Genomic DNA, 20,433 nt, shown 5'->3' with positions numbered 1-20,433 from the left:
ATGACAGCTTAAGAGAAACCAGACACTTTTCTCGTCCAAATACAGTGTCCTTAGACCGATTGGCAGTTTTGCACTGGATGAACCCACAGATGAGTCGCTCAGGGTAGCCATTGTCACGGAGAATGGTTTTAATGCGCTCAATTTCAGCAGCAAGTCGACAGCGTGAACAGATGGCCAGTCATAATGTCGAAAGTCGAAAGAGCCAATCCCCAACTGTCTGAACAAATAAATTGTTTCATTTTGTGTCTGCATACCCAGTATTCTTGCATGTATCCTGACAAGCTGCAAGACGAAAATCTTTGACAATGTCTGCTCTTTTTTCTGCTATTTTCAAATTTTGTACAACCAAAAGTTTATTCATTTACTAAAATGGTGAAGCACCATCACATTTGTGGCTAAATTCCTTTGTTGACAAAAAATTCCTTTGATTCCTTTGTTTGAAAAATAAAAATTAAATTTTCTTCAAAAAATCACTCAATTTGAACTTATCAATGTTGATTTTCTTGATTGCTTCTTTTCAACGAATGTTTTGATTGCATAGAATATATATATATATATATATATATATATATATATATATATATATATATATATATATATATGTATATATAGATATCTTCTTCTTCCTCTTTCGGCTTGCTCCCGCTAGGGGTCGCCACAGCGGACCAACTGTCTCCATTTTGCTCTATCCTCCACATCTTCCATTGACACTCCAACCACCCGCATGTCCGCCCTCACCGCATCCATGAACCTCTTCTTTGGCCTTCCTCTTCTCCTCCTGCCTGGCGGCTCCATCTTCAACATCCTTCTCCCGATATACTCCGTTTCCCTCCTGTGCACATGTCCAAACCATCTCAATCTCGCCTCTCTCACTTTGTCTCCAAACCGTCCTACCTGCGCTGTCCCTCTAATACACTCATTTCTTATCCTATCCATCCTCGTCACTCCCAACGAGAATCGCAGCATCTTTAACTCTGCCACCTCCAGCTCTGCTTCCTGTCTTTTTGTTAGCGCCACCGCCTCCAAACCATACAACATAGCTGGTCTCACTACCGTCTTGTATACTTTCCCCTTCACTCTTGCAGCTACCCTTCTGTCACAAATCACTCCTGCAACTCTTCTCCACCCACTCCATCCTGCCTGCACTCTCTTTTTCACTTCTGTCCCACACTCTCCGTTACTTTGGACAGTTGATCCCAAGTATTTAAACCAATCCACCTTCCCCACCTCAACTCCTTGCAACTGCACCATACCACCACCCTCCCTCTCATTTACGCACATGTACTCCGTCTTACTCCTACTGACTAACATTCCCCTTCTCTCCAGTGCGTACCTCCACCTCTCAAGGCTCGATTCAGCCTGCTCCCTACTCTCCCTACAGATCATGATGTCATCCGCGAACATCATGGTCCATGGAGACTCCAGTCTGATCTCGTCCGTCAACCTGTCCATCACCATTGCAAACAGGAAAGGGCTCAGAGTCGATCCTTGGTGCAATCCCACTTTAACCTTAAACCGGTCCGTCATTCCTACCGCACACCTCACCGCTGTCACACTGTCCTCATACATATCCTGCACGATCCTCACATACTTCTCCACCACTCCCGACTTCCTCATACAATGCCACAACTCCTCTCTTGGCACCCTATCATAAGCTTTCTCTAAATCCACAAACACACAATGTAACTCTTTCTGGCCTTCCCTATACTTCTCCATCAACATTCTCAAAGCAAACATCGCATCAGTGGTGCTCTTTCCTGGCATAAACCCATATTGCTGCTCACAGATCGTCACCTCTCCTCTCAACCGAGCTTCCACTACTCTTTCCCACAACTTCATGGTGTGGCTTAACAACTTTATCCCTCTGTAATTTCCACAGCTCTGCACATCACCCTTATTCTTGAAAATCGGAATCAGTACACTTAATCTCCACTCCTCCGGCATCCTCTCACTTTCCAAGACTTTATTAAACAATCTGGTTAACAACCCCACTGCCATCTCTCCTAAGCAGTTCCATGCCTCCACTGGTATACCATCTGGGCCAACCGCCTTTCCACTTTTCATCTTCTTCATAGCAGTCCTCACTTCATCCTTACTGATCCACCCCACTTCCAGATTCACTATCTCCACCTCTTCCAACCTTCTCTCTCTCTCATTTTCTTCATTCATCAGCTCCTCAAAGTACTCCATACACCTTCTCAACACACTCTCCTCGCTCGTCAGCACATTCCCATTTGCGTCCTTTATCACCCGAACCTGCAGCACATCCTTCCCAGCTCGGTCCCTCTGTCTTGCCAATCGGTATAAATCCTTTTCCCCTTCTTTTGTATCCAGCTTCTCATACAGCTCGTCATATGCCTTTTCCTTGGCCTTTGCCACCTCTCTTTTTGCTTTTCGACGCCACTCCTTGTACTCCTGCCGACTTTCTTCATCTCTCTGACTATCCCACTTCTTTTTAGCCAACCCCTTCTTCCTTATACTTTCCTGTACTTCCTCATTCCACCACCAAGTCTCCTTATCTTCCTTCCTCTGTCCAGATGTCACACCAAGTACCTTCCGAGCTATCTCCCTCACAACTTCTGCTGTCGTTGCCCAATCATCCCACCCATCTTTACCACCATCCAGCGCCTGTCTCACCTCCTCCCTAAATTTCACGCAACAGTCTTCCTCCTTCAGCTTCCACCATCTGGTCCTTGGTTCAGCCCTCACTCTCTTCCTCAACCTCACCTCGAAAGTCATCCTACAGACCACCAATCGATGCTGTCGAGCTACACTCTCCCCTGCCACAACCTTACAGTCACTAATCTCTTTCAGGTTGCATCTCCTACTTAAGATGTAATCCACCTGTGTGCACTTTCCTCCACTCTTGTATGTCACCCTGTGTTCCTCCTTCTTCTTGAAATACGTGTTTACCACTGCCATTTCCATTCTTTTTGCAAACTCTACCACCATTTGCCCTTCCACATTTCTCTTGTTGAGACCGTACTTCCCCATCACCTCCTCATCCTCTTTATTCCCTTCCCCAACATGACCATTGAAATCTGCTCCAGTCACCACTCTTTCATCCTTGGATACACTCTCCACCACTTCATCTAACTCACTCCAGAAATCTTCTTTATATTCCATCTCACACCCCATATGTGGGGCATATGCACTGATGACATTCATCATCACCCCTTCAATTTCCAACTTCACACTCATCACTCGGTCAGACACCCTCCTCACCTCCAATACCCTCTTGACATGATCTTCCTTCAGGATTATCCCGACACCATTTCTCCTCCCATCCACACCATGGTAGAACAGTTTGAAACCACCTCCAATGCTCCTCGCCTTACTCCCCATCCACTTGGTCTCTTGTACACACAGTATGTCCACCTTTCTTCTCTCCATCATATCAGCCAACTCTCGCCCTTTGCCAGTCATCGTCCCAACATTCAGAGTTCCAACTCTCACCTCCACACTTCTACCCTTCCCCCTCTCCCACTGCCTCCGGACTCGCCTTCCCCGTCTCCTTCTCCTCCTTCGCCCAGCAGTAGCACAATTTCCACTGGTACCCTGCTGACCACCGGTACTGGTGGCGGTCGTTGGTAACCCGGGCCTCGACCGATCCGGTATGGAAATTCGTTTTGTTGTCCGCATAATGTATATATAGATATAGATATATATATATATATATATATATATATAGATATATATATATATATATATATATATATATATATATATATATATATATATATATATATATATATATATATATATATATATATATATATATATATATATAGATATATATATAGATATATATATATATATATATATATATATATATATATATAGATATAGATATAGATATAGATATAGATATAGATATAGATATAGATATAGATATAGATATAGATATACACACACACACACATACATACAGGGTGTCCCAAAAAAATGTACTCACTCTTTAAATGATAATAAATGCGTTGTTTATTGAATTAGCAACAAGATTAATGGTTAAATGTATATATGGATAAATGCATGTTTACAAATGTTCAAACTGACGACCATCACGTTCCAAACACAGCCGGTAACGCGGACCAATGGATTCAACAGCGTTATGAATAATTTCATTTGGAACTGCAAGACATTGTCTTTCAATTTCCTCTTTCAGCTCATCAACTGTTGCTGGTTTTGAGCCATAAACCTTATCTTTGAGATATCCCCATAAAAAGAAGTCCATTGGAGTGAGGTCTGGGGAACGCGCAGGGAATTCAACACTACCTCTTCGCCCAATCCATCTGTTCGGGAAAGTTGCTTCGAGATAGGCCCTTACATCACGGTGGTAGTGGGGAGGTGCTCCATCTTGCTGAAAGTAAATCTCTTCATCACCAAATATCTCTTCGACACGTGGACCGACGGATTCCTGCAGCAAGTTTAAGTAAACATCCCCAGCGACAGTTTGGTCAAAAAAGAATGGCCCTAGGATGCCCAATGCTGATATCCCACACCACACAGTAACCCCTGGTAAGTTTAAATGGTGTTCCATTGTAACATGTGGATTTTCAGGAGCCCAGTAGGTGCAATTGTGTCAGTTAATTGAGCCATTTAACTTGAAGCTGGCCTCATCACTCCAAACAATTTTGGATGGAAATGCTGCATCTTCTTCACATTTGCCCAGGTACCACTCAGAAAATTCAGCTCTCCGGTCAGGATCGTCTTTATTTAGAGTGTGGATTAATTTTGGAATGTAACTTTTCCAATTAATTCACTTCAAAATGCGATGGGCAGTTGATTTTGGGATTCCTGTCTCACGAGCCATTTGTCGTACAGATTTCCGTGGGGATCGGTGGAGGGTTTCCAGCAATTGATTTTCCTTTGCGGGGGTGGTTGATGACCGTGGTCTTCCTGAACGCTCCTTATGGACGTCATGCACAGTTCCATCTGTTTCAAACTTATCTCAGATGCGAGCAGTGGTGCGTCGCGTTGGTGGATCTTTGTGAAAATGTCTTCTAAATTGTCTTTGCACTTCCATGATATTTTCGTGCTTCCAATAGCACTTTATGATAAATTTTCTTTCTTCAAAACCTAGTCATACTTCTGCCATTATTATGGTCAATTTGATCGGAAAATAAATGAAAAATTCAATGAGTGATGAGGAGCCAAAATGTGAGTACATTTTTTGGGACACCCTGTATTATATATATATATATATATATATATACATATATACATACATATATATATATATATATATATATATATATATACATATATATATACATATATATATATACATATATATATACATATATATATATACATATATATATATATATATATATATATATATATATATATATATATATATATATATATACATGTATATATATATATATATATATATACATATATACATATATATATACATATATACATATATATATATATATACACATATATACACATACATATATACACATATATACATATACATATATACATATATATACATATACATATATACATATAAGTAGGGTAAGAATACTGATTCTGGCTCACTTTTCCCCATGTAAATGAATGGGGGATTTTCAGCGATTTATATTTTTTTTCCCTAAAAATAAACCCCCCTTTTTATCCCAAGGTATATTTATTTGTCTCCCCTTTTAACTTGGAGGTTGAACCTCATTGAATTGAACACCTGGGGGTTGAACAGCTCACTCATTGAACCTATAAAGATTTGTTCATTCTCAAATTCCTTCAATAGTTTAATTTTCTTTGCACAATAATCCCCATCTAAAATATTGACAAACAAAACATTTGAATCTTTATATTTTTTAAGATACCCCATTTGTGCCATTACGAAATGATAAACTTCTCTTAATGCTCTTGTTTGACCACCTCCTGAGCCACAGGTTATTTTTTGTTAAGCCCCGCCCACTTTTCTTTAAGCCCCGCCCACTTTTGTTAAGCCCCGCCCACTTTTCATAAGGTAATTTTTCTAAGCCACGCCCACTTTTCCTAAGCTCCGCCCACTTTTGCTAAGCTCCGCCCACTTTTCATAAGGTATTTTTTCTAAGCCACGCCCACTTTTCCTAAGCTCCGCCTACTTTTGCTAAGCCCCGCCCACTCTTACATCATTTCCAGTTCATCTCTGACTCACAAAGAAATCACTAGAAAATTACAGGATGTTATGGTTTTGAAAAATTTCCCAATGAAGGCTTGCCTAGGCTTGCCCAGGGAATTTCCAAAGGAAACCACACCCACCAGTCTTTCTCTATAAAAGCTTCAAACCCAGGCTCCATTTTAAACATTTGTTCTTGCTGACAATGGTGTTCTGTGTGCTTGTCTCAAACTCTCTGTCTTCTATGGAACTAAACCTTCAAGTTGATGAACTGGATTCAAACCTCTTATCTATTGAGGTAAGATTTTTTATTTTCCTATTTTCAAACTTTGATTGAAGCATACTCATTTAATAATTAAATAACTTAATTAATACATTATTATTTTCTCTCACAGGAAATTGTATCTGAAAATACTGCTTTTGCTACAACTTGGGGGGAAATTGTTGGCTTGGTTGAAGACCTTGAGTGGGATGACTTTGGTGTTCCTTGGAACTCTCTGTCTTCTATGGAACTAAACCTTCAAGTTGATGAACTGGATTCAAACCTCTTATCTATTGAGGTAAGATTTTTTATTTTCCTATTTTCAAACTTTGATTGAAGCATACTCATTTAATAATTAAATAACTTAATTAATACATTATTATTTTCTCTCACAGGAAATTGTGTCTGAAATACGAAATGAAAATACTGCTTTTGCTACAACTTGGGGCGAAATTGTTGGCTTGGTTGAAGACCTTATGAGCGACCAAGACCCACAGAACGAGTTCGTCCTTGATGACCCAACCAAAGAGTTATACCTTGGAGACCAGCAAAATCCTGAAAAAGAGTTTTACAGCAATAGTACTCATTGTGAGTTATCAAGACAATACCCACTGAACAAGTTATACCTTGATGAGCCAGAATACAAGTTTTACCTTGGAGACTCACAAATTTTGAAAAAATCAGTAAATGAGTTCTGCCTTGATGGTTTAAATAACTACCTTGGAGACTCAGGAAAAGGGTTCTGCCAAGATGGTTCTAAATATGGGGCCTACCTTGGAGACTCACAAATTTTGAAAAAATCAGTAAATGAGTTCTGCCTTGATGGTTTAAATAACTACCTTGGAGACTCAGGAAAAGGGTTCTGCCAAGATGGTTCTAAATATGGGGCCTACCTTGGAGACTCACAAATTTTGAAAAAATCAGTAAATGAGTTATCCTTAAGAGACTTTGTAAGTTGGTTTTACTTTGAATACTTGAAATGTGGGTTCTGGATTGATAACTCACAATGTGATACATATCTTGGAAACTCAACGGGAATGTGGTTATACCTTGAAGACTTGGAAAGTTGGGTTTATGTTGGACACTTGAAACTTTTTTGGGGGCTTTTATTTATTTATTTATTTATTTATTATTATTATTATTTTATTTATTTATATTTTGGAGACTTTTGGAGTTGCTATCACTCTTTGGGATCTAAACCTATCGATGTAGTTCTTTGTCGGATGGTGCTTGATGGGAGCAAGATCAAGAAAGTTCTGGGAAGAAAGTGCAGGCTTACTCCCTCTTTCTACGTCATCAAACCTGAAAGCCTTAAAAGACAGAATTGGAAGAAGAGAAAAAAAACAAAAAATATACATTGTTCGTTCTGGGAAGAAAGTGCAGGCTTACTCCCTCTTTCTACGTCATCAAACCTGAAAGCCTTAAAAGACAGAATTGGAAGAAGAAAAAAAAAACGTAAAAATATATATATATAGGTGGAAATCTCATTTTGAAAAAGACATTGTGTTGGGTGAGGATTGAGTTGGGGTTGAGATTTTGAATGTGAGGGTTGGGGTTGAGATTTTGAATGTGAGGGTTGGGACACACACACATACACATCAACAAACAAAAGTTAAGCCTTGACTATTCAGTTGAGGATTCTGTGTTTGGGGTTCACAGATCTAAGAACGTCCCCCTTGACACACATTATATACTGTTATACACCTCGGACTTGGCCCTCGAGTGTCCACAACGGTGTATAGTAGGAGGGAGTGAAGCGCCAACCTATTGCTCCCATTGCACACACACACACAAACAAAAGTTAAGCCTTGACTATTCAGTTGAGGATTCTGTGTTTGGGGTTCACAGATCTAAGAACGTCCCCCTTGACACACATTATATACTGTAATACACCTCGGACTTGTCCCTCTAGTGTCCACAAAGGTGTATTATCTGCTTAGTTTTGTCTTTTGTAATTCCTGTGAATAAAATGAACCTAAAATCTCTTACCCTTCCAAATCATATATTTTATAAGTCCAAGGAACTGTATCTATTACATCAACAATTTTAAAAAGTTCTTTCGTCCATCGTTCAGTAAAACCCTTTTCAAAATGAGATTTCCACCTATATATTCTTACGATATCACCAACTTTGAACTTAGGTTTTCTGACATTAATCTCTTTTTCATATTTTAATTTTGTAAATGTTTCTGATGGCTTCATATTCGTTGACGTGTGAATCGTGTCATTATACTTATCCACAATATCCTGAATAAAAGATGACCATTGTTGTGAACCGAGTTGTGTGAATTTTTTATATAGTCTCTCTTTTAAGGTACGATTAAAACGTTCAACAACAACTGCCTTCCCTTCATTAAAGGTACTGTATAATGTAATACTGTTATTTTTTAGAAAATTCATAAATGTCTTGTTATAAAACTCTCTACCCTCATCAGTCCACAATTTCTTAGGTTTTCTCTTACTTTTATTAAATATCTGTTGAAAAGCTAACATAAGAGTATTACCTGTTTTGTTTTTTAAAGGGACAACCCACGCATATCTACTCCTCAAATCAATAACGGTTAAAGCATACTTGTACCCCTTATCATTATTGAGTTCAATCAAATCAGCAGACCAGATATAATCAACTTCCTTGGAATAAACTTTCCTTCTCTGAAACTTTGTGAATATTGGTTTATGTAATTCATCAGCTAATTGCTCTTCAGTCTTAATGACATCATTAGAGCCTATAAGTTTTTTGAATTTCCAAGTCCAAGTTTCAATTTAGCACTAATCATCTTCTTCACGATGAACCTATCAACTTTTTCTCTCAAGGTTGGATTTTGTATCAGAGACAAATTATACAACATTTCTCTATCGGCTTCATGCTTTTCTTCCAACGTTGTGGTATTCCCATAATCAATATCGTGTCTCATGCACACTTCATCAACTCTATTGATTGGTTTACTCCAGGATTTAGGATTGTCTGCCTCATCTAATCTTTTATCCAAGTTTGTGCCTGGACCACAGAAAGAATACCCTGGAAGATGTAATTCCCCTGGTATTCCAGTAGTTGTAAATTTACTTCCTGATAAAAACTTTTGTATATCTCCTCCGAGTTTGTGTTTGGAGATAAATTGATTTTTTTTGAACCACACACCGAACATATACCTTTTTGTATAACCCTGTTATTTTTACTTTTAATATATGAAATATTTTTAGTATTAGTTTTCTTTTTACATTTGAGACAATAACTCATTTATTTATGAGAAAAATTTCTGCAGAGTGCAAAAACCTTTTTAGTTTCCAACATGCACATTTGAATCTTAATTTTTAAAACATAAAGAATCCTTAGAAATGCCTTCACTCTCTCCTCCATTTATTTAAGAAAAAACTTGAATTAAAATACATGTCTTCTCGATGTCGATAGTCTTGTCGAAAGTATTGCAAATAGACTTTTTAATTCTTTGTATTCCTCCCTGGTGAGATAAGTTAATTTCTTTAATACCTCTATTCTTTTTGAATCTCACTGGTTTCCATATTTTGATATTTATTCATTCTCTCTCTTTCCTCCCTCTCTCTCTTCTCTCTTTCCTCCTTCTCTCTCTCCTCCTCCTCCTTTTCCTCCTCTTCCCTCTCTTCTTCAACTCCTTCCTCATCCCTTACTATACTTGAATCGTTTACACCCCATAGAATATTATACATATATTCATCAGGATTTCTTGTTATTCCTGTATCCAAAATAATTTTTTTTACAACAGGATACCAATAAAATTTCTTTTGAATTTCTAAAAGAGCCTTACCTTTTCTTAACCTTATAATTTTTTCATTATTTAACATTCTAATTAAATCTAAAGTTGTTGGTTTATCAACATCAGCATAATGCCAATCTTTTATTGAAAATACCTCATTCTTATGTTGTAGAACATATTTATTAAAATACCGAATACCCTTTTCTTGAAGGTATGCTTGAACACAGAAATGATAATTTTCTTGAAGCCTTCTTGCTGTCATTTATGTATTAGAAATATATGTTAGAATAATATTATGGCACGAAACACCTCCCCATCTTCCCATAGTTAAATCATTTTGTATTTCCTTACTTATTATATATAATCCTGTTTTTTCTGTTTTCATGAGATAAACAAGGGCAAAACCATTATTATATTTACCCTTATTAAATTCTTTTATTTGTTGTTTACTAATCGTGGCTCCACAAAACTCATTCTCGATACCAAGTGGATAATATTCTTCCTTACGAGACTGATTTAATTGTTCCAGGTCTTCGAGGTTAATTTTAAATGACCAATTATACCCTAAATCATTCATATCATACCCCCATTGTTCTATTCTCATACAAACGATACGCCCTTCTTTATAAAAATTTATTTTAATTCGAACTGTGAATTCTGTATGACCTGGAGATAATATCAACACTTCTGTATCTTTAGAATACACAGCCGTTTTATTTAAGTATATATATTGTGATAAATCGCTTAATCTCACCAAGTCATTTGCGTCAGTCGGGCTTGGATAATTTTTTAATTTATAAGCATTTTTCATGTTAATATTTTTGTTTATATTATATTTATGTCGTTCAGCCTGTGCCTTTGTGTAATAATTTGATAAATCAATATCCAGTTCTTGAGATACACCAAAGATAGAACCATCTTTACCAACATAAGTCATTTATATTAGATTAAAAATAATATCATAAAAATTTTTATTTTTGTTGAGTTGAAATAACACATATAGACATAATTGACCACAACACTTGGAATTTAATTCTTGGACTTGAAATGTTTGATAAACACCATTCTGTAAGAATTTTATGACTTCAACAGGTGGTGGAAGACCAAAACTATCAAAATAATATTTGTCTTGACTATTAAAAATACAAACCCAATGAGAACCGTTCCCATCATTATCTTCTAAGTTCATAATAATATTCTTTGTATGTTTCGACACATTTGTTAATTCATCTCTCATACAAATAACCACATTATGAATTTTTAATTTCTTACAATATTTGGCAAGTTGTAAATTTGATGTTGTATTCTTTCCAAATTCTTTCAACCACTCATCAATGCTCATTTATTTATTAGAAAGATATAATCCATTACCTCTTTTCGTTAATTTTACACCTGCTTGTGCTATAGAAGAAAGCATATCTCCAACTAACAATCTCGCTTTATCAGGCAGACCTTCAAGTTTTTCAGCAAAATCTACAATTACACCACTTCCACTAATTTGTTTCTCCAACTCTTTGTTATGTCTTTCCAATTCTTTTTGAGCCTGGAGTTGAGCCTTCCTTTCGTTGGCAGTTTTGACCGCTGTTGAAATACCACCCGTCAATGCTCCAACCGCACTTAAACCAGCAAATAAAGGAATTAGAAATGGGAGAAATCCTCCACTCGTCTCTCTTATTGAATATTTTTTAACATTGGTTTTGTCATTTTAATTTTAAGTGAGCCAGTGTCATTCAAGATTTTAACCTGTTCTCTTGTGAGCAAAACATCAATTCTTACTGCTCCTTTTCTCTGAATTGTATTAACGTTAATCGTACAAGGCTTTTGATTTTGAACACAAGATGATAGTTTATGAAGATTGATTTGATTAACATATACCCCAGTTGGTACTTTGTCACTCATTTATTTAACAAAAAAATTATGTGAGACTAATCATCACACCATTATCTGTATTAATCTGCAATTCTGTTTCTTCCAAAAGCAAACAATATGTATCAACTTCTTCACTCTCTCCTCTTTCAATGTATAGGGAAGTATCCACTCGATTAGACTTTATAGTTTCTTTTTGAGCGCTCAGGTCAAACGTATAGATTGTATACAAACTTTTAAATGCTGTCATATCCAAAATAGGTTCTTTATTTCCATTACTTTCACACACCTTTTGGTAAGACTTGTATGCTTCAGCAAAATCATTTTTTTCCCAATTAATTTCCAATCTATCTCGTGGATAAAATGTTCCATCTAGAGAAACGCGAAGTTGTTTCACCTTAGCATTATCACTCAATGCATTATTCTTATCAGTCGCAGTATCACCATCTGGCTTTTTAAAAATCATCCACAGATATCGTGGCTTTCCTTCCAGAACACCCAAATTCCACGTGTAAGTAGTTTGATTGAGTTTAACGTGTTGACATCTTCTTTTGAGGTATGATACACTGAGTGGTTTTTTTGAGTTAAGTCTTCGATTCAACATCTCTTCTGTTTTAAGATTAGGAGTATATTCACTGATATACCAACTCATCTCCTCAATTACAAATTTATTCTGATCACTAAAAGCATTACCAACACCAAAAAGCAATCTATTTTCATTATCATTCCTTTGTAGTTGAAATCTAATTTTAAGACCATACAGAACTTTATCATAATCACAAAATCCAAATATACCTTTAAGAGGAACTGCCACAGTAAAACTATTTTCTGCTTTTGTATCATCATTATACATTCCTTTCCTTTGAATATATCCAGGGTCTGTGTTTGTTCCCGTTGACATATCAGGAATAAAACCTTCGACAGACCCCTTTCCCATTCTATCACTGAATGTATAGAGTGTAAATTTCATCATTTCAGATACAGCAGAGACATAATCAACCGCTTCAACTTCTTGTGTTCCAATATACAATCGCACACTATCAAACATTTTCCAGAAGAAATCATTTACAAGTGTAGCGTTTGTGTTATTCCCAGCCTTAGTGAATTTAAATTTACACAACAAGAAACTTTCGGAGAGATTCAAATAGGTTTGTTGATTATTTATTTCAAAACTTTTTGTACCATTTGTATTCCAGTCTGTTCCAGTTATTGCATTTACCTTGAAGTAATCTTCTTTTTTAGTGGAGTTTGAGATAATAATAGTATCATCCAAATCATAGATACTATCAATTGCTTCCATACTTGTATTTATTTAGGAAAAAGATGTTAAAACTTTTGAAACCCTGATCCAAGTATTTGAATTATTTTCTGTCGTTCTTGGGGGACAACTGAGTTTTACCTTTCTTAATTTCTTTTATTGCTTGTAATTTATGAGATTCTTTCTGAGCATCTTTTATACTCTTTACAGCACCTGCTACATTTCCCACAGCAGAAGCAGTTGAACCAATTAGGTCTTTATGTTTAAGAATAGTTGAACCAATACCCATGAGAGTATCAATTATCCCATCTCCTCTAAATTGATGTCCAACACCCCTTTGTCTCTTAGGTTTATAGTATCCTCTACCAAGATACATACCTTCACCCTTGTAGTACGGGAAAGGAACATCCCATCCCCTGTAATTATTTTATATTTTCCCAACTCGTGCTTCCTCACAATAACCATCGTATTTATTTATTGAAAAACTTCACGTAGGTGAATTCTGATGGATATAACTTCTCCATTAAAAGAGATCACACGATTATCTTGGTCGGTTATCCTAAAATTTACTCTGTGTATGGTTTTTCCTGACACAGGTAGATAAACCAAATTTTTAGGCTCCATATTGAATTTATAACCAATTGGGGTTGAGTATGCGCTGAATGAAAATATTGTATTTGTTTTTAATCCATCATTATAAGCACCATCAATCAAATCACAGTGAATTAACACCGAATTTATTCCTGAGGATATTTGAATGACATTATCACTGTAAAACGTCCCATTAGTTTCAATCTTTTTTGAGGAGAAACCTAATAACTCTCTAAATGAATTATCAATTGTGAAATCAACCTTGTAGTTATTTTTAACTTTAATCGTTGATTTTGAAGTATGTTTTTGAATGTTTATAATAATATTTTTTGGTTCATCACCCTGTTCTTTCATAAGACGAGCAATTTCGGAAGATATTTGAGAAATCTCGTATGCTCCGGTGAGACTGTTATCGTTTTGTATCCACTTCCCGGATTATAACTAAACTTGTCATTTTTCTCGGTTATATTAAATAAGGTATTATAAGTCTCCATGGACAATAAAGATGCCTCATATTCTTTTGTTGTGTCAAGTTGTAGTGGGTATGGGAATGAAGATGTGTGGTCGCTTGTTGTGAAATTAAAACTCAGGATTGTGCTTCTCATCTTATTTAATATGAGATAAAATGTCTTTATATTGAGATTTATTAATTATTTTCATGTTCATCAACTGATCTAAAATGGCTGATGCTTCATTAAAACAATTGTTATTTCCAGCCTTCTTACTGCCGAACAACAATAACAGTCTATTAACTAATTGCGATGGGTCATTTGGAAGAAAACTAATACCTGAACCAAGGATACTTAAAGCCTGAATAATGTGTTTCTCCTTCTCATTCTTCCTACTTTTACCAGAAAGAATAACCTTATAATTTAGAGTGTTCAGCAAATCAATATATACTCTATCATCATTATTTTCCATATCCAATGGTTTATCAATATACTTTGATTCATCCCTCACAGTTGAACCTTGTCTTCCATCTTTTGTGAGAAGAAACATTAATCTCGGAGTTAGTTTAACAGGGGTTGAGCAGAACTTAAGAACCTTAATTCATCATTAAATATCAATACCTTTTCTTTAACAAGATGAAATATTGCTGGTTGTTCTGTTGGAATGAGTCCTGCTTTGGTTTTTGAATCCGCTGAATATTCATTGTTTTGAACAGCATTCACAATATAATCAGGGGGTTGATTAATCTCTTCCAGTTGTTGAAATAAACCTTCATCATCATATTCTAATTCTCCTAAATGCTCTAATTCTTCCTCCGTCATTTGACTGAAATCTTTTAACATTTGAAGCTTTCTAGGAGTATATTCTACTGTGGGAACTGTGGAAACATCTTTCATTTTTTCTTGGGAAGTTTTTAAAAGTGGTTTAAAAAATTTCTCTTGTTTTTTCAAATGCTTCTTCGCCCGTTAGTTTCTGTCTGCGTTTCTTCTTTATGTCTTCCTGTTGTTTTACAACTTTTGAAACCAACTCTTGATGTTCCTTAAATCTTCTTGCTCTTTCTTTTGTATCCATTTATTTATTGTAAAATATCATTTAATGAATTGTAAAGATCAACAGGGAAATTTTCCTTTTCTTCATCATTCAAGTAGATGTGTTCAAATAAATCCTTTTCTTTAAATATTTCATCAAATTCTTTATTAACATTAATGCGAGTTGTAATTTCTTCTTCACTAATCCTTGCATCTCTGCTTTTCATACGTTTGTGTTGAGTTTCTTCATCAACATCAAAACCGAATGATAAAATCTTCACTCCGCTCAGATATTTAATAATTTGTCTCGTTCCTTCTGGATTAGTTTCTAATATCCCAACACCACCAGATTTTAGTTTCTTTAACTCACTCTTACAATGTGAATATTTTGTTGTACCAAGAGAAACCTCCTCAAATATTTGTCCTTCATTCCTCAATCGCATATGTTCCTCCACTGAAATATAGTGATAATCTACACCTTTTACTTCTCCAGGTCTTATTGCTCTAGTTGTTGTTGATACAATGCGTATCACGGGGTGTTTTTAAGTAAATTTACAATATTCTCATTTGTACTACACAAGAACCTTGATTTATGAAAGTTTTTTCCAGAAGCAGATTTACCCACAAGATTTATAATAATAGTTGTCATTTATATATGTAATTGTTTATAAAACAAAAAATATATCCCTTAATATCTCATCTTGTTTCACAACAATATATTTATATTTTTCAGTCGTGTGCTTCATATAATCCTCAAATTTCTTTTTACTACATAATGTAGAACAATTATCTCTCCAAAAATTATTGATATCTATTGAATTTAACTTGAATAAAATAAAAGTATTAGCATTGTTTCTGATGGAACGACGAGGAAGTTGAAAGTACGATTGACTAAGATAAATACAATTACAAGAAGAATGTCTCCCTCTTGTGTAGTAGCTGTCCATTACCGTTTGGTTTCTCTCATTAACACAATCATCAAAGATAACGAGGTTCTTTTTTGATTTATCCAAATCTTGGGGAGACGGTATATCATCCGTATTATCACTAAGAATACAAGTTATAAGATTTGATTTCTTTTTACATCTCTGTGTATCACAAAATAGTTGAATTATATCTTCAATGTTATAATCATTTAGGTTTTTTGACGTTTAAATAAACCTATTATATCTTCTTTTGAAGACCAGCATTAAAACCTTGTGAGAGTAGTTGATACTCTGGTTGAAAACTTCGACTTTGTGAAAATTATTAAATTATCATAATCTAAAAAGTTGGGAGTGAGGAGCATTTTTAAAAGTAAGCAGGTTTTTCCACATCCACTTGAACCAACTATGAGACATCTTAATGAATTTGGGAGATTTTTATGGTTGTTAAATTTTATCTTATTTTCCCAAATAGGTAAAAAATCATTCATTTATATATTTGAAAAACAGGTTATTTAATTTATTATTGGCTTTTTTAGAAACTCTATATTTTATCCTAAGTTCAGGTTTAATTTCAAGATAATCCATTATTTTATTTATACAATATCTTGTGTTGATATTTCCCTGAAAATTACATCCATGAATAATATACAACAACAATCCTTTGAACATTTCTCTTATACGTTCAGTTTCTTCCCTTGTAAGGAAAGGTGTGTTATCATCCTCATACTTTACATTCATTTCTCTAATCAATCTTGTAAAGTAATTCATTTTTGGTGTAAATCTAAAAGAATTATTTTCCTTTTTATATTTTTTATTATCATTAATTAGAAGATAATCACAGAATATACATTGTTTATAGGCTTTTGACTCTGTGTTTAATCCCGTCTTTCACACGCAGGACAATTCTCAAATTTGTCATATGGAGAATCAGGAAAGTCTAGCATATTTATAAAGTAAAACTTTACTTAAACTGAAATTCATCTATACTTTCAGTTGTATATTACCATCGATATCGATATACTTTTTTTCATTATCAGATTCAACGACAACATTTTTTATATTAAAGGTAATTTTAAAATTATCGTTAACTACTATTGAACGAAATGTCATTTCACCTGATATATTAACATCCTTTATTTCATCAAGATTTACATCTTTAGGGTTGTTGAAAAAAATACAAATTTCTCCTTGCATATTACAGATGGTCTTATCTTTTCTTTCTAAAGCTTCATCCATAAGGTTTTTGTTCTTTGATACTTTTTCTTGTTTCATTGCTTTTTCTAGTTTTGAATATATTACTAGAAGGAGAGGAGAAACTTTTGTTAGAGATACTTTAATTGATGTTCTACCAGGTATACTAAAAGCCCTTCCACTGAAGGAAATTGAAGAACTCATATTATTTACCATAATAGTTTTTATCCAATAGTTGTTATATTTATCTTTGTTCAATTTTACATCCTTGACATATTTCTCAGTATCTTTAACAGATGAAGAGATTGATTGAAACTTGTCTTTTGTGTCTTGAAACATTGTATTTATTAAGTGAAAAAGTTGGAGGATAAAATGTTTTTAAGCACAGATTCACCTATAAATTAAACGAAATTTTCATCAAGAAAATTTTAGTTCAAGCAAAGTTTTATTCTATAAATATGGTGAATACAACGTACTGCGATGTTTGTAATCACGAATATAAACATTATAGAAAACACCTCCGAACCAACAAACACACATTTAATCTATTTCATCAAATATCTCCTCTTGAGTTGGAAAGAAAACATTGTGATATCTGTTCAAAGGATGTTTTGAAGAGTAGTTATAATCAACATCTTCAATCACAAAAACACAAGAAAAATGAGTTTAAAGTAAAGGGAGACTATTATATTAAAAACACTGATGAGGCATTTAAAGGGCATATAAAAATAAGGATTTTTCAATTTGGAGAACCCGGTCCATCATCAATAGCTGAATCAATTGAAATAGTAAAACCCGATGTTGAAAAATTTATTAAAAAGACATTAAAAGAAATAAAAACTTTAAAGTTTTATATGGGAGTGAAAATGAATATGAAAAGACAAGATGAAGAACAAACTCCTTATATGAGAACAGATCTTCATTTTATAACATCATTTCAAGATTTTTTGAATAGTGGGGTTTATGAAGAACTATCAAGACAAGAGGAGGATGTTGATAATACAGTGGTAGGAAGTGGATTCAATATTAAAAAATCATCTTTTAGATATACACATTCTAAAATCAAACCCTCTTAAAGCTTCTTCTTATATTGAATTACCAAAAGAAATAAAACTAAAGAAGGCAGTTGTTAATATTAAGAACAATGATAATAAATGTTTTCTCTGGTCTGTTCTTGCTCACTTACATCCACCAAAATGTAATTCAGAAAGAGTAAAACAATATATGAAATATGAGAATACCTTGGACATTAAAGATTTTAAATTCCCAATGCCACTAACAGATATTCCTAAATTTGAGAAAAAGAATAATCTTTCTATTAATGTATATGGATTAACGGATACAAACAAAGTTCAAATATTAAAAATTTCAAACAACTATAAAAATGAAGAAACACACATTGACCTTTTATATTTTAGTGTTGGAAAGAATTCACATTACACATACATCAATAATTTATCAAGATTAATCTCTTCTCAGGTATTCAGAACAGCAAACAAAATATATCCTTGTAAGCGATGTCTTAATTCATTTCATACAAAAGAACGATTAGAACAACATTCAAAATATTGTAGTAATCATAAATCAGCTGTAATTACAATGCCTAAACCTGGTGAAAAGATTTATTTTGAAGATTATAATAAATCTATCATGCACCCATTTGTGATATACGCTGATTTTGAATGTATCCTTAAAAGATAAATACTGCTTCTCCTAATCCAAAAGAACCATATACAAATAAATATCAAAAACATATTCCTTGTGGTTTTTGTTATTATATCAAATCATCTGTTGGAGAAAAGTATAACAAACTTGAACATTATCGTGGAAAAAATGCTTCACAAGAGTTTGTAAAACGATTAGAAAAGGATTGTATAAGACTCACTAAATTAATGAAAGAAACAAATGAACCGATGAAATTAACCAAAGAAGAAAAATTAGAATTTAGAATGAACAATATCTGTCATATTTGTGAGGGGGAAATTAAGGAGTTTAAAGTTAGAGACCATTGTCATCTTACTGGTAAATATAGAGGTCCCGCTCATTCCTGTTGTAATCTTAATTATAAATTACCTTCTTTTATTCCAGTCTTTCTTCACAACAGCGCCAACTATGATACACATCTATTTATAAATGAACTTTCAAAAACACCAGGGAATATTTCTGCTATAACAAACACAAGTCAAAAGTATATTTCATTTTCAAAAATGATATTCACAAAACCTATAACTCGTATTAGGTTTTTAGATTCTTACAAGTTTATGGGAACACCACTAGCCTACCTCGCATCAAATCTAAGCTCCACGGACTCTTTTCCAAATCTTAATTCATTCTTTCCAAAAGAGGAAATTCTCACTAAAGAGGAAATTCAGATTAAAGAGAGAATTCAAAGTAAAGAGGAAATTCTAACTGAAGATGAAATTCTAATTATAAAGAAAATTCGAACTAAAGAGGAAATTCAGATTAAAGATGAAATTCTGATTAAAGAAGGAATTCTTACGAGAGAGGAAATTCAAACAAGGAATGAAATTCAAAGTAAAGAGAAAATTCTTACAAGTAAGGGAATTTATCCTTATGATTATATGGATTCATTTATGAGATTTAAAGAAACACAACTTCCTTCAAAAGAAAGTTTCTATAATAACCTTTATGAAGAAGAGATAAGTGATAAGGAATATAAACACGCACAAGAAATATGGAAAATATTTAAGATAAAGAACCTTGGAGAATATCACGATTTATATCTAAAAACAGATGTTTTATTGTTAGCTGATGTGTTTGAAGCTTTTAGATCACTCTGTCATAATAAAAATTGTTATGGATTAGATCCTGCCCACTATTTCACAGCTCCTGGTTTAGCTTGGAGTGCAATGTTGAAAATGACAAAACAAGATATAGATTTAATCAGTGATGTGGATATGCTTTTGATGATTGAGAAGTCCAAGAGAGGTGGAATATCACAAGTATGTTCAAAAAGATATGCTAAAGCAAATAATAAATATCTTCCAAATTATAA

At 34.3% G+C, this 20,433-nt stretch overlaps 2 protein-coding genes and 1 long non-coding RNA gene across 3 annotated transcripts in view; 2 read left to right on the top strand and 1 right to left on the bottom strand.

Moving 5' to 3' along the window:
* The window catches only part of LOC147008680 (centrosomal protein of 135 kDa-like), a 197,590-nt gene that overhangs the window by 16,765 nt on the left and 160,392 nt on the right, over positions 1-20,433 (bottom strand). The gene's annotated exons all lie outside the window — the stretch shown is intronic.
* LOC147008682 (uncharacterized) overlaps positions 1-20,433 on the top strand; it is an 89,000-nt gene that overhangs the window by 37,392 nt on the left and 31,175 nt on the right. The gene's annotated exons all lie outside the window — the stretch shown is intronic.
* LOC147008684 (uncharacterized) lies at positions 5,528-8,646 on the top strand. The gene is made up of 3 exons (XM_085863863.1): positions 5,528-6,413; positions 6,511-6,675; positions 6,773-8,646. Exons 1-3 carry the CDS (start codon positions 6,321-6,323, stop codon positions 7,850-7,852), a joined length of 1,338 nt encoding a protein of 445 aa, XP_085719989.1. The 5' UTR covers positions 5,528-6,320; the 3' UTR covers positions 7,853-8,646.

This window comes from Eptatretus burgeri, chromosome 18 (genome assembly GCF_056783735.1).
Source record: "Eptatretus burgeri isolate ZD-2024b chromosome 18, Ebu_testis_v1, whole genome shotgun sequence".
In the NCBI taxonomy this organism is placed as follows: Eukaryota; Metazoa; Chordata; class Myxini; order Myxiniformes; family Myxinidae; genus Eptatretus; species Eptatretus burgeri.
The sequence above is the reverse complement of the archived record's forward strand: the minus strand, read 5'-3'. Positions and strand labels throughout refer to the sequence as shown.

What these genes read in the sequence shown, in the direction of transcription:
- LOC147008684 (XM_085863863.1), top strand. Translation starts at nt 6,321, where the DNA reads ATGGTGTTCTGTGTGCTTGTCTCAAACTCTCTGTCTTCTATGGAACTA. An exon ending in CAAACCTCTTATCTATTGAG is followed by an intron (nt 6,414 to 6,510) that starts GTAAGATTTTTT and finishes TTTCTCTCACAG; the next exon opens with GAAATTGTATCTGAAAATAC. An exon ending in CAAACCTCTTATCTATTGAG is followed by an intron (nt 6,676 to 6,772) that starts GTAAGATTTTTT and finishes TTTCTCTCACAG; the next exon opens with GAAATTGTGTCTGAAATACG.